At 39.1% G+C, this 12460-nt stretch overlaps 2 protein-coding genes across 2 annotated transcripts; one reads left to right on the top strand and one right to left on the bottom strand.

The window, feature by feature from the left end:
• The first annotated feature begins 186 nt into the window (after window positions 1–186).
• fam177a1 (family with sequence similarity 177 member A1) lies at window positions 187–4187 on the top strand. Its single transcript, XM_005933877.3, has 5 exons — window positions 187–320; window positions 1413–1598; window positions 2085–2151; window positions 2491–2588; window positions 2681–4187. Exons 1-5 carry the CDS (start codon window positions 252–254, stop codon window positions 2903–2905), a joined length of 645 nt encoding a protein of 214 aa, XP_005933939.1. The 5' UTR covers window positions 187–251; the 3' UTR covers window positions 2906–4187.
• A 1325-nt stretch (window positions 4188–5512) lies between these two features.
• ppp2r3c (protein phosphatase 2, regulatory subunit B'', gamma) lies at window positions 5513–12335 on the bottom strand. The gene is made up of 13 exons (XM_005933879.3): window positions 12133–12335; window positions 11868–11992; window positions 11508–11612; window positions 11305–11417; window positions 10500–10597; window positions 10066–10136; window positions 9834–9966; window positions 8755–8810; window positions 8536–8611; window positions 8214–8350; window positions 7347–7484; window positions 7168–7227; window positions 5513–7089 (listed from the first exon to the last, which is right to left on the bottom strand). The coding sequence occupies exons 1-13, from the start codon at window positions 12197–12199 to the stop codon at window positions 6880–6882; spliced, it is 1389 nt and encodes a 462-aa protein (XP_005933941.1). The 5' UTR covers window positions 12200–12335; the 3' UTR covers window positions 5513–6879.
• Between the last annotated feature and the right edge of the window lie 125 nt (window positions 12336–12460).

Raw genomic sequence — 12460 nt, 5'->3', positions numbered from 1 at the left:
CCACTTTCAAAATAAGACACACTAATTGTTTTATGACTATAACAATGAAATAAAACACTGGTTGATTAAACTTAGCTGTTATTTTGGCTCTTTGAGTACTGTCGGTGCCATTTGATCACGCAGAAGAACAATTAAAATGTACCTTTAATGTTGTAAAACATTTATTATGAAGCAATCAGAAAGGAAATTTGTTTTTCCTGACGATAATAGGAAGTAGCCCTCAGAAACACGGTGAGGTGTAAGTAGGTGTAATGGCAGATTTGTCGTTGTATTTGGCGAATGTCAATGTTACATTGGGACAAACTATGGAAACTGAAAAGGTTAGTTGATGCTAATAAAATGTTTACTATTTTCTCTTTATGTGACAGCTCATATAAAGATTTGTAGTATTAATAGTTAACTACTTCCTTAGCAACGAAGCTAACGGGCAACAAAAACAAAGCAACTGAAGTCACTTAAACTCTCTAACCAGTACTTTGATGTCGCGAGTTGTATTTTGTGTGCAGTCAGCTCTTAGAAAAACACATTAGACCACTTTTATTTTTGTACCTGTAAGGGTTTTATATAAACAGTAATTTAAAGCCCGATGAGTGCTGGATTTTAGGAAAAGAAGATACTGATATTGTTGTCAATATTTTTACATACATCCCCACTAATCCCAAAAATGTGATTCTGTTCATCTGGATGTATCGTTTTCGATACTCATCCAAGTGACTTCTTCAGTCTCAGAATCACAGAATCAGCTTTTTGGGATTTCCTTACCTGGATGATTGAGCATGCATCATGACATCCCCACTAATGTTTGGTTAAATGTCCCTTAGTAAGTTGCACCTTGACCAGATGCTTTTGTTAGTCATAAACAAGCTTCTTGCATAATTTGTTGGATATTTGACCACTCATCTTGGAAAAATTAGTAGAGTAATTTGGTTGGTTTCTTGGCACAGACCTGGCTTTTAAACATTGTTCCCAAAGTTTCAAGGAGTTTAGGTCAGAGCTTTGGGAGGGCTATTCCCATTCCGAACCCAGTTTATATGTGGTTTGGGTGTCATTCTCCATCTTTGTCCACATTTCAACTGTTGATTTGAGGTCAAGTTGAAGAATTTGGAGGTAGTCCAAATGTACCAGTACCACTAGCAGCAAAATGGTCACATCACTATCATCCTTCACTGGCTACCTGTTGGATATAAAATACATTTTAAAATTATATAAATTACTTTTAAATCAAATTCCAGGCCTCAATCCTACTTCATGAACTGATCTGCTACCTGTTTTTTACATTAGGCCTGAAATTGAGCATTTTCTACTCTAATAAAAGCTTTTACTTCAGTAAATTCTTCTATCAATTCTTTATTGACTTATATATGTGTTTTATTAAAAATATCATTAGTAATACAGTTTCAAATTATCACCAGAGTACAGGAGGGGAAGCAGAATTTGATACTGTGGAGATGGGGGACCCCGTGGGAACGCCAAGGAAGGTGAAGGTTCCTCGCAGAACCATTTACTTTGCCAATGGAGAGACCATGGAGGAGTACAGCACTGATGAAGAGGAGGAAGAGGAGCAGACTGCAAAGAAAGAAGTTATTTCTGTAGATCCGGTATGCTATTGGCACAGCAAGAGTCGAATAACAACAATCAATTAGGTTTTTCAAGGATTTTTGAGCCCGTAGTTTGAGTTTTTAAGTCCCACAGCTGACGTGTACAGCTTCCTGGTGAACACAGTAGACCAGCAGGTTAAGATACAAAACTGAGCAACTATATCATGTTTCAGTCATTTGGAACTGCAGTGTTTCTTTATACTTCTTTGTGTTTCCAAATATAAAAGAGGAAGAAAGTTGAGCTTATATTGAAGGGAAATTCAGCTAATATTGTTTGTTCCAGTCAGAGGATGAACTCAGTTGGAAGGCCCAGTATGAGATACTGTACAGATTGTTATGACTTGTGAATACTAATATAGTCCAAGAAAAAAAAGATGCTCCTGAAACACTGATACACATAATACGTGCAGTTTTAAAATGTTTCAACATGCTTCTTGAGATTTATTTATTTTTTAATCATATCTCATGTCCACTTGCCCGTTTTAGTCCAAACTGACCTGGGGTCCTTACTTCTGGTTCCAAATGTGGAGGATGGCCACCTCCACTGTATCAGGTAAAACTACATTGTAAAATTACTCATAAAACACCAGCCGTTGCAGGTTGAAAATACATTCTAATACCAGAGAAATTTAAATAAAAGTAGAAAATGGAAGCTAGAAGGTTTGCCTGGTGTCATCGCTACATTAAGGCTCTTTAGAGCCTTTCAGGGAGTTTTAAAAATAGCTTTTTGAAGTGGAAATATCAGGAAATGTTATAAATACTTTAGAAAACCTGAAATGAAATGCATATTTCACAAATTGTTTTATAATTATTTTATTTTAAACATTTTTTTAAGTGTTTAGAAGATGTCTCTAATTTGTGGGTTTTTTGGTTTTGTTTTGTTTTTTTGCAGTATGTGACTACATGGGAGAGAAACTGGCCTCTCTCTTTGGCATCACTACACCTAAGTACCAGTATGCCATAGATGAGTACTACCGTATAAAGAAAGAGGTACAACACCATGTCACAGCTTAAAAGCTGCTTACTCAAACGGAGGAGCAAAAACATTAACATTAATCTGGCTCACTGTTGCTTTCCTGCAGGAGGAGGAAGAGGAGGAGGAGAATCGTCTGGCAGAGGAGGCGGAGCATCGGTTTGGGGAGCAACAGAGAGGCAAGCGGGGCGATCCCACAGCTCCTCGTCTGGCTACGGTGGAGCAGCCTGAGGTGTCTCCGGCCTCCTTTGTTAACATCAGCTTCGAGCTCGAACCTGAGCCTCCTCTCAGCAACCAAGACCCCAACAGAGTCCCGTCTCCTCTCCCCTCCTGAAGAGTGACGGTGGCAAACAGAAACCTCCAAAACACACACACACTTCTGTTAGCTGACAACCCGTTAATCTACCCAGCTATGTAAACTAATAGTTTTGTTATTTTTTTTACATTTTTTTTTATTTTATAAAGGAAGATCTTGGAGTGCAGGGAAACATAAAAAGGGCTGGAGATGGCTGCACTAGCCTGACTTGTGAATGTATATCTGTGTATGGCAGGGACTGATATATGTACTTAGGCTGTTAAACAGGGTCTAGGTTCAGCTCACTTTAAAATGATGAAGTAGATCCTCAAGGCAACAGTCAATTATTAATTACAGACTGGTGTGAAAATCCATCCAGAACTGAACAAAAATAAGAGAGAGAGTTGGTCCTACCCCCTCTGCTAAACAGAAACACGTTATGTTATAGTTGTTGCCTCACTGATATGCCAATGAAGAGATTGAGTAGTTTTGCACTCTTATCCAGTTCAGCCTGTCTTTGCTGCACTGTCATCTCTGGACAGGCTTCAGAAAAAGCCTTAACATGTTTATAGAAGACAAACCGATAGACCTTGTATATTAACTTATATATTCTTATAGGACTGTGTATTAATATTTTGGGTTTTCAAGGTTAGAAGTAGTTACAAAATGAAGACTAAAGCGTTTCAGTACATGTTATATAGTCTGTTAATCAGTCTCTTAGATGTTTATGAGTGAATCGTGACCCTTCACCTTTGCATGCTTACCTCATTCATACTTGATCTTTCCTGCCGCGGTGTTTTGATTCATAAAAGATGCTCGGTGTAAAAATAAAAAACGTCAAATTTGTGCACATAGCTCTGTTTACACACCTGTGTTGTTTTGGTGTGAGATGCCCAATTTTCGAGGTATCTGATGCAAAGATTTCTGCCTCTCTGACGTTACTGCCGAACCGCCAACCATAACTCTCCAGTTACCCGTCACCAGAGGCTCAAGATAGCGTGAAATGTAAATGCTCTCAGCTGAGCAGTACCAAGCTGGCTGAGCTCAGCTGCACTGTTATTTTCACTGGCGAATGTAGAAAGTACAAAGAAAAAGAGTTCCTAAATGAAACAGCTTGCATTTCATCCTGGGTTTTTTAATGTTTTTGTGATTTGATCATCATGAGAGGAGCGTCGTTTTAGTTCTTTATATAAAAGAGAAGGAAGACATTTCTACAGTCTTAAACAGCAATTTATAAAAAGCCAGACAGATCAGAGGAGTAATCCAAATGATTTGGGGGTAAACTGGCCCTTTAAGGAGGCACCTGCGCTGTTCACATATAAAGTGTAAAAAAAACAAAAAAACACGTGTAAAGTGTGCGTGTTAGTCCCCATAGGGAAATAGTTCCTCTGCATTTAACCCATTCACTCAGTGAAGCAGTGGGCAGCCACCAGTGCAGCGCCCGGGGAGCAGTGTGTACCTTGCTCAGGGGTACCTCAGGGTAGCCGTTCAGTGGAGTCGAACCCCCGACCTTCCGATCATGGGGCCACCACTCTACCTACTGAGCTATCCCTGCCCCTAACGGCAGCCAGACAGATTATGGACCCAAATGGAAAAACCCAAATCAGGTCATCATGGGCAAAAACGTTTTTTAAAAGTGGAATTTTCAATGTCTTAGAGTAAAACAGATATATTTTCTTCTTCTCATCTGTCTAACAATGCCTCATTTTGGATCCTGCCAATTACTTCCTTGCATCTTTTCTTTACTCATTGCTGTCACATTGTTAATGAAACTCATGCACCACAGGCTTGGAGGTGTGTGCTAAAGACAACAAAGATTTAAATGCCTAAAAGCTAAATTAAAAAAGAATCAGGTCCCAGCTATGAACAAATCGTCCAAATCTCCTGCATGGACCTAACCAATTTCTTTCATCCAAAAATCTTTACTACTTACAAGTGTTTTAATATATTTAAGCGCTCCATCATCCACAATGTTTCACCTCTGGCCTCCATAACTGTGATGTTTAGTTATTTATTGACCTGATGCACATTTATTAATTTCTGAACAGCTTGTTTGCGTGTTACATTTCCACATGCCCTAATGTTTCATTCATTATTTCTGTGCTGCTTAAAGATGAAGTCAGCTGCTTCCCTTTCTTGAGATGTCACAGTAATCAGCTGCGTTTCTATTTTGATGTTATTTACAGCCTCTTTACATAAAATCTAAAACCTTCCGACAGTTAAATCTGACTCTAGCGCTAACTGATGCTCTACGCTGGTGTGAACAGTGGCTCGTGTATACTTCAATCTTTGAATGTCCTTGCTTGTGCCAGTCTAAGCCTCTTAGAAATTGTTTTAATCTTCTCTTTGGCTGTGACGTGTGATGGCAGGCTTCAGATCTCAGCTTGCAGAGTAGCAGCGCTTATAGTCAGAATCGGTCCACAAGCAGACTCCAATGAAATGCCAGCGTATCATAGCAAAAGATGTGTACACTTTGCAGTTAAATGTCTTTCACTAAGTATAAAGGATGTTTTTTCACTATGTAAAGCAGGGTAACATATGCAAAATATTTTCTGATTTAAAGTGAAGCTTTTAATGAATCTTTATATTTCTATATTCTGTGTGTAAATAAAAGCTTTAAATAATCAAAAGGGTGTTTTGTTTTGTTTTGAAAATTGTACAGTGTGACTTATTTCTTCTTTTATAGACAGTGCTGTGAAAAACTATCCCTGTGCCTGTGTGAAAAAGTAATTGTCACCTAAACCTGATCACTAGTTCTGCCACTCTTGGCAAGAACTGCAATCAAGTGTTCGTGTAACTGGCATTTCAGACACATTGGAAGGTTTTTAAACAGCCTGTTTAAGGTAATCTCTAGTAATCTCATTCTTATTTAAACCCAGATTATGATTGGGTCACTCCATATTTCTTATTTTGGGTTTTTGAGTCAGTCAGAGGTGGGCTTGCTGGTCTGTTTCAGATCACTGTCATGCCACATAATCTGTGTGCTTGAGCTTCAGAGCATGAACTGATGGCTGAGCATTCAAGATTTTCTTGTTTCATCAATTACAGCAAACCAGATGTAACAGGACTGTAAAAGTTCTTTTGTCTCGGCCGGCCACAGAATATTTTCTCTAAAGCCATACTTCATTTTGTCAGACAGGTTATATTTGTCAAACTAACAGGTAATTTGTAATCAGGCCTGGGTGTGACGAATAACATTGAACTCAGCTTTGAAAAAAAGAAATTGTGATTAATTCATGGTTAACATCACGACAAATATGCAGCAACTGTGTGATGCTGTCATGTCAGCATGGAATGTTTCCAGCATCTTGTTGAATCTACACCACAGAGAATTACGGCAGTTCTGAAGGGAAAAGGGGTCCATTTATCATTTAATGTTTAATTTTACAAAAATTTACAAAAACATTAGTTCTAAAGAAAATCATAATTTAAAGTAGAAATTTAAAGGAGCATTTTTCACAAAACGTACAAAGGAAATCCAGTAAAAACAAAAAAAGAGCCCACATGTAAATCAGAGGGAGTTACTACGAAGCTAATTTAATGAGCCAGCAGGTCTTTTTAACGGAGGATGCCAAAATTAAATGTAAACAAGCTACTCGATGTAAATTAACTGTCAATTAAAGAGAACAAATTATTACCAGGTGTTAGTAAAGCTGTGCTTATTTACCATTTTATAATATTTCCTTTTGATTTTTTAAATTTACTCCTATTCAATTTTATTCCCATTTGAACATTTTAAATTTTGTGAGGAAGAAGAAGCAGCAGCTTCCTCACAGGACCAGATGAAGAAAGCTATATTGAATTACCTTCGTAGTAAACCCACCTAGATTTCACAGGTAGGAGAAAAGATCAGTATTTACACAAAGATCAGCATTTGCACATTCCTCCTTTTTCCTTCAGAGTCTTCCAGCCTTCGAGGCCTTCACATGTGTGCGGGTGAGAAGGGTCAATGTCCTGCCATTTTTTGGGAGTAAAACATCAAATTCTCTTTACGTTTCAACCCCGAAACATCTTCATGTATCGTCAAAGTCAGCCATGCTGCTCCCGCCAACCCCGCCGCTGTCACTGTCGTTGGCGACCAGCACTTCTCTGTTCTCATAGGTCCAGAAACCGTTGAGGTCAATCAGGATGCTGACCACTGTGTCGCCCTGACAGCTGTTCACCAGGTCCTGCAGTGTGATCTTGAAGGGGTCTTTAGGCTTCACCATGTCAAAGATCTCATCCTAAAGAGAGAATTAAATGTTCAAAAATATCGCCCACGGCCATTACGGCCACATAAGGTGCTGTTTGTCTGTATGTACCTTTACATCCTGAAAGGAGACCGGCTCCTGTCCGTGCAGCTTGATCTGTTCCTGAATGGCCTGAAGAGAAAAAAAAAAAAAAAAACTGCTGAAAAATGATCAAGAAAGACTGAATGAAAAAACAAACTGCTGAATCAATCCTTTTGATTTTGTTTCACGGAAGAGTGTGCAGCCGATACCCTAAAGAAGTAGTTGAGGGAGAAGACGTTGAGGTGTCCTTGATTCTCCATGTCCAAAAGTTTAAAGATGTACTGTAAAGCTGCTGGCTCCTTCCTGTTCTCCAGAGCCAAAACAAAGTCTAAATAGGTCTTATAGTCCTGGAAAAGAGAAGGAGAAACATTCAAGTCAGACAAATATTGAAATATTTAAACCACAGGAATGATGTTTTGGGAAGTAACACATTGGTTTTTGGAGCCATATTTGGACAAGAGGGTGGAGTGAAGTTATGAGCTACTGCTTAGCCAATCTGGTTAGATATTTGCTGATTAGTGCTAAATAACAAACTAATAAAATACTTGGATAGTCTGTTAATACAGTAAACTGCACAGTGAGGCAAATTATTCGTCAGTGCATTTAAAATGATTCAAAAAGGAACCACAGCACAAAATAGGTCCAGTTCAGTAACGAGAGCCAAAGAATAAAAACAGCATGTGAATAAGCCCAGCTTCAATTTGATGCAGTGAATCTTCAGCTCTATAACAACTGAGGTAATGAGGAAAAGAGGTACAAAGTTTTAAAGCGTTAATCATCCCTGTAAAGTATTTACAGACCTATAGAGGCTGTAAATATGCTTATTTTAATGTAAAGTTAGGCATTTAAACATGGGAGCCGTGGCCAGTATAGTAGATTTATAGCGACTGCTTTTAGACGTGCATGTGTGTTAGCTGCCTGAGGAGATCACACAGAGTTCACTCAGTCAGCAGCTCAGGATTAAATCTGTTTGCTTGAAGATGTGTGAGAAAGTCCTCACAGTCACCTGATCTCACCACCAAAAACATCTCTGCCACAGCAGTCAATACTCCAGCGGTTAATGTTATGGACCGTACCATTTCACCCTCGTAGGTAAGGCACTCCTGAAAGACTCTATCCAAAAACACAGAGGTGAGTGTGGCCGTGCCGTAACGTGAAAGCTCCTCTTTGCTCAACATGCCATTGTGGTCCTTATCCAGGTTCAGGTACTGGCCTGCACAATTTAAAAACACAGATGTAAGCAACAGTACAGGGCACTGATACACAGACACATGCCACACAGAGCACTCCAACTTCACTGACCCAAAATTGGGCCTTTCACCAACATTCCTCTAAATACAGAGGAATACAATTACCACCGGTATCCTGCTGTGCAGATGTGTCCAGATGTTATCTCACCATAGACTCGGAGAGCCGACGGGGCCGAGAACCAGTTGGAGTCCTGACTCTCCTTAGACAACTCCTCGTCTCTCAGCTGGTGACAGAGAAAGGAGAAAAAGGATGACATCAATAAGAGGAAGAGTTGCTTAGGGTTCAATGTGAACATCCTATTGTTATTGGCATCCTATAACAGACTGTGTGTGGTCAAGCAAGGAAAAATAAATAAATAAAAAATACCTCCAATAAGTCATCCAGAAAACTGCAGGCCAGGATGTCTTGGATTTTAATCTTTCCTGGAGAAAAGTAAGATAACTTAAAACAAAACAACAACAAAAAACCCACCAAACCAAAAAACCAACACCTCCACAAAAAAGCCACAAATATTATGTGTGATAACCAAAATCAAGCTTTTCTACACTCCTAACACAACCTAAACACAGGAAACATGGCAAATAGCTCCATATAAAGATCAAAATGATTATTTTTCCTTATATCTTGCGTATTGTAATTATTATTGTAATAACTGCAAAGCTGCAATAAGTTAGTCCTTACAGTGACCATCAGGCTCTGGTTTCAGAAATCAGGATTAACAAATTTTTACTTTAAACTGAGATTAAACTTCAGCTGATCTTATATAATTAATGAGCTGTAAGATGACTGGTATAAAATAAAAATTCCATCTGTGACAGGCATTTTCTTCTCAGTGTGACTGTGACAGTGACCCCACCCTGACAAATGACAGATCACAGACTTTTACATACCTAAAGCATCACACAGAGCAGTTTTATTTAAACACTGTTTTTTACAGTAATGTAAGGCAAATGTTTCAGTGCAGGGAAACTGACTGCAAACCTAACGGCTGCGTTACAGCAGCCTACAGATTTTATTCTGATGAGATAATAATATTTTCTTTTCATTTCCAGATGACAGATTGATTATAAATGTTAAACAAAAGACATTAATCACTGATGCATAAATGGAGGAAATGAGTCAGCTGCTGCAGATACAGCTGGAGGGGAGGAGGCAGAAAGAAATCCTGCCAAGCAAGCAGGTTAGGCTCAGAGAGTTACTCAGACTTAAATCCAGAGTTTTCCTTATTTCAGGTTTAGCAAACCAACTCTGTCTTGCTCTATAATCTTTCAGCACTTGTCCCGGTTCATGCAAGTGTCTGTTATATGTCATATGTAGCACCATGGTCTTGGAGGAATGTTGTTTTGCTTGTGTACTGTACCACTGCACATGGCTTAAATGACATTAAAGCCACTTGACTTGACTTGCATGGTAATATGCCACGTTCTTATGGGGTTTACTCTCACCTGTTCGGAGTGGGTCGAGGAAGAAGAAGAACTTGCGGACAGCGGTGCAGACGTAGAAAGAGTAGAAGGACTTCTCCAAGCCGTCCAGCTGAGGCAGAGTGGGGATCAGCTCCAGGATGTAATTTTCTAGATCCTACAAAGAATCAGAAGAATTACCATTTTGCTGCATTTATATTTTCACTTGAGATAAAACTATTTTGTTTTGTTTTAAAGTCACTTGAGCTGAACTTACCGACTCTCTGAGGTACCCCTGTCCAGCCACATCATACAGACTCAGGCCTATCCGGGTCTGATGCAGCCACACTGGATGTAGATGAGAAGGAACAGAAAACAGAAGGGTAAGTGAAAACTTTTTAATTTGCAATATTATTGTAGTATTTCTGAGCCTGCAACAGGATAGTTACAGTGGTGAAAAACACAAAAGAAACAATCTAAACCTAAAATCTTTTTTTTTTTTTCCCTTTCAGTAACTTAAAGCATAGTTTCAATAGCAAATTTGCACCAGTTTATTTTCTATGGCACAGAGTAACAGAAACAAGCATTAGTACTATGGATGTTTGATTGCATTTTGGGTTATATCCTCATCTTGGATAGGTGGTTGGTGAAAAGAATTTATATTGTTTAGGAGGCTCTGTGGAAACAAAGCAGAGGAAAAAAGGTCCAAACCTTTCCTCATGACATAGTTGAAGAACTGCATGATGGAGATCCGCCCGTAAGGGTCACTGTGCAGCAGCTTGGCGTAAACTCTGGCTGTGAAGAATTTTCTGAAAGTAAGAAAGAAAAGAAAACAATTAAAACTTTACTCAAACATATTAATGGCTTCACGTCAAAATCTGTTTTCGCTTAACACAATCTTTCTGCTTCAGGCTCTGAGCGCGCTCACATTAAAGGTCACTCTTCCTTCGAAAGAGTCCCGTATTCTTATTTTTCATCACAAATTTTCCCAAGTTCAGTAATTTGGATGCCTGCTGCCTTCGTTAGATGAGGTAGCTGTTTCTTAAGGACCAATTACCCATGGACACCGTGATAGACATATAATGTAGCACCAAAAGTTGATAGGGCAGACATTTAAATGAAACAGTGATTGGGTTAAGGTTATCAAGATTGACCAAAGTGGCTGATGCACACCCTGGAGGGACACCTACATGGGTTTTGGGCCTGATAAATACCTGGAGGGTCAGTGATTGTTTACATGTATTAGCTCTAGAATTGCCTAATAATACATGCACAATCTGCGTGCACTTAGACCCACATGACTTAAACTTTGATGGGAGCATAGACTACTAACTATTACTACTACTAACTACATTTCCCATAGGTGTTTTGATATGCTGTTGATCAAGCCTAAGGGAAATGCTTTTTACTGATTTAACATCCTCTGTGATCAATATCTAACAATTAGACTGAATAAGTCCAGCAGTGTAATACAGACTTAAATGAATTTTAGGGTTGAGAACTTGTTATCACTCACTTGCACTTGCTCCCAGCCTTTTCCCCCACCTCCAGGTACGCTTCATAGTTGATCATGGCCTCTTCTCCAGTCAGTGGAGGCACCTGGTGCTTATCGAGCAGAAACCACAAATTCTGCAGAAAATAAAAGGAAACATAAGAAAAAACAAAGTTTGTGTTGCTTTACCTGCAGAAGAAGCAATGATATATTTGTGTGCGTTTTACCTGCAGTTCCTCATTATCAAGCAGCTCTCTGCTCTTCCTCTGGAGAAAGACAGCTCTGGATTCCTCTCTTAATTTCTGAAGCAATACTTCATCTTCTGCTGGCAGCTGCAGAAAAAAACCCAACATCTAGTGGCCATGTCCAAGCAACTACGCACAAGTTAAATAATTAGCATCACACTTTCCTCTCTTACCACTAATTAAATGATTAAATTGACTGGATGTAAAGGTCTGAATACAACTGTGTGAACTGTAACGTTTGCTTCTGGATGGCGTATGTAGACATTGGAAAGAAAATAGTTCCAAAACTAAGGTTTTTGTTTGACTTTTACAGATTTCATATGTATTGAACTGATTTGATACCCTGTAGTAGAACCGTGGGATGGTCTTGTAGGAGCTGCCACTGTTGCTTCCTCCTTTCCACTCGGTGTAATATTTGGAGAAAAGCTCCGTTTCTTCTGATTTATTTTCCTCTTCGCTCTTCTCGTCTTTGCCGGAGAAAAACATAATATAAAAACCAACTTAAATATTAACTATCCGGCAAAAGAACACTCTTATTAGTTAACTGATAACAAATCGATAGTGTACATTCAACTTAGCCAGCTAAACACAGTTTACATTGTTTTACCTCTTTTGGAGTTTGCTAACCTCCTCTTAAGAATATCCGCCCAGTTAGGCTGCTGTTCGGTAGCCATCTCTGCTCCGGAGACAAGCTAACAGTGAGATTTCTTCATTTTAATAACGAATCTCCACTTGTAGTAAAAAAAATAGCCGTGCTACCCAAACAACATCTAGCTAATAGCTGTAAAGGGAACTTTTTTCCGGTCAGTGCTTTTCAAAATAAAAGAGTAACGAGAAAGAAATGAATTTCCACCTCTTCAACCTGCTCCCTGTTAGTCCACACAGCGACTACTGCCTGACTTCAACCCGTTCATCGCCATCGCAAACAAGGAGAG

This window comes from Haplochromis burtoni, unplaced genomic scaffold (genome assembly GCF_018398535.1).
Source record: "Haplochromis burtoni strain Fernald_Lab_line unplaced genomic scaffold, NCSU_Asbu1 Contig_174, whole genome shotgun sequence".
Taxonomy (NCBI): Eukaryota; Metazoa; Chordata; class Actinopteri; order Cichliformes; family Cichlidae; genus Haplochromis; species Haplochromis burtoni.
The sequence above is the reverse complement of the archived record's forward strand: the minus strand, read 5'-3'. Positions and strand labels throughout refer to the sequence as shown.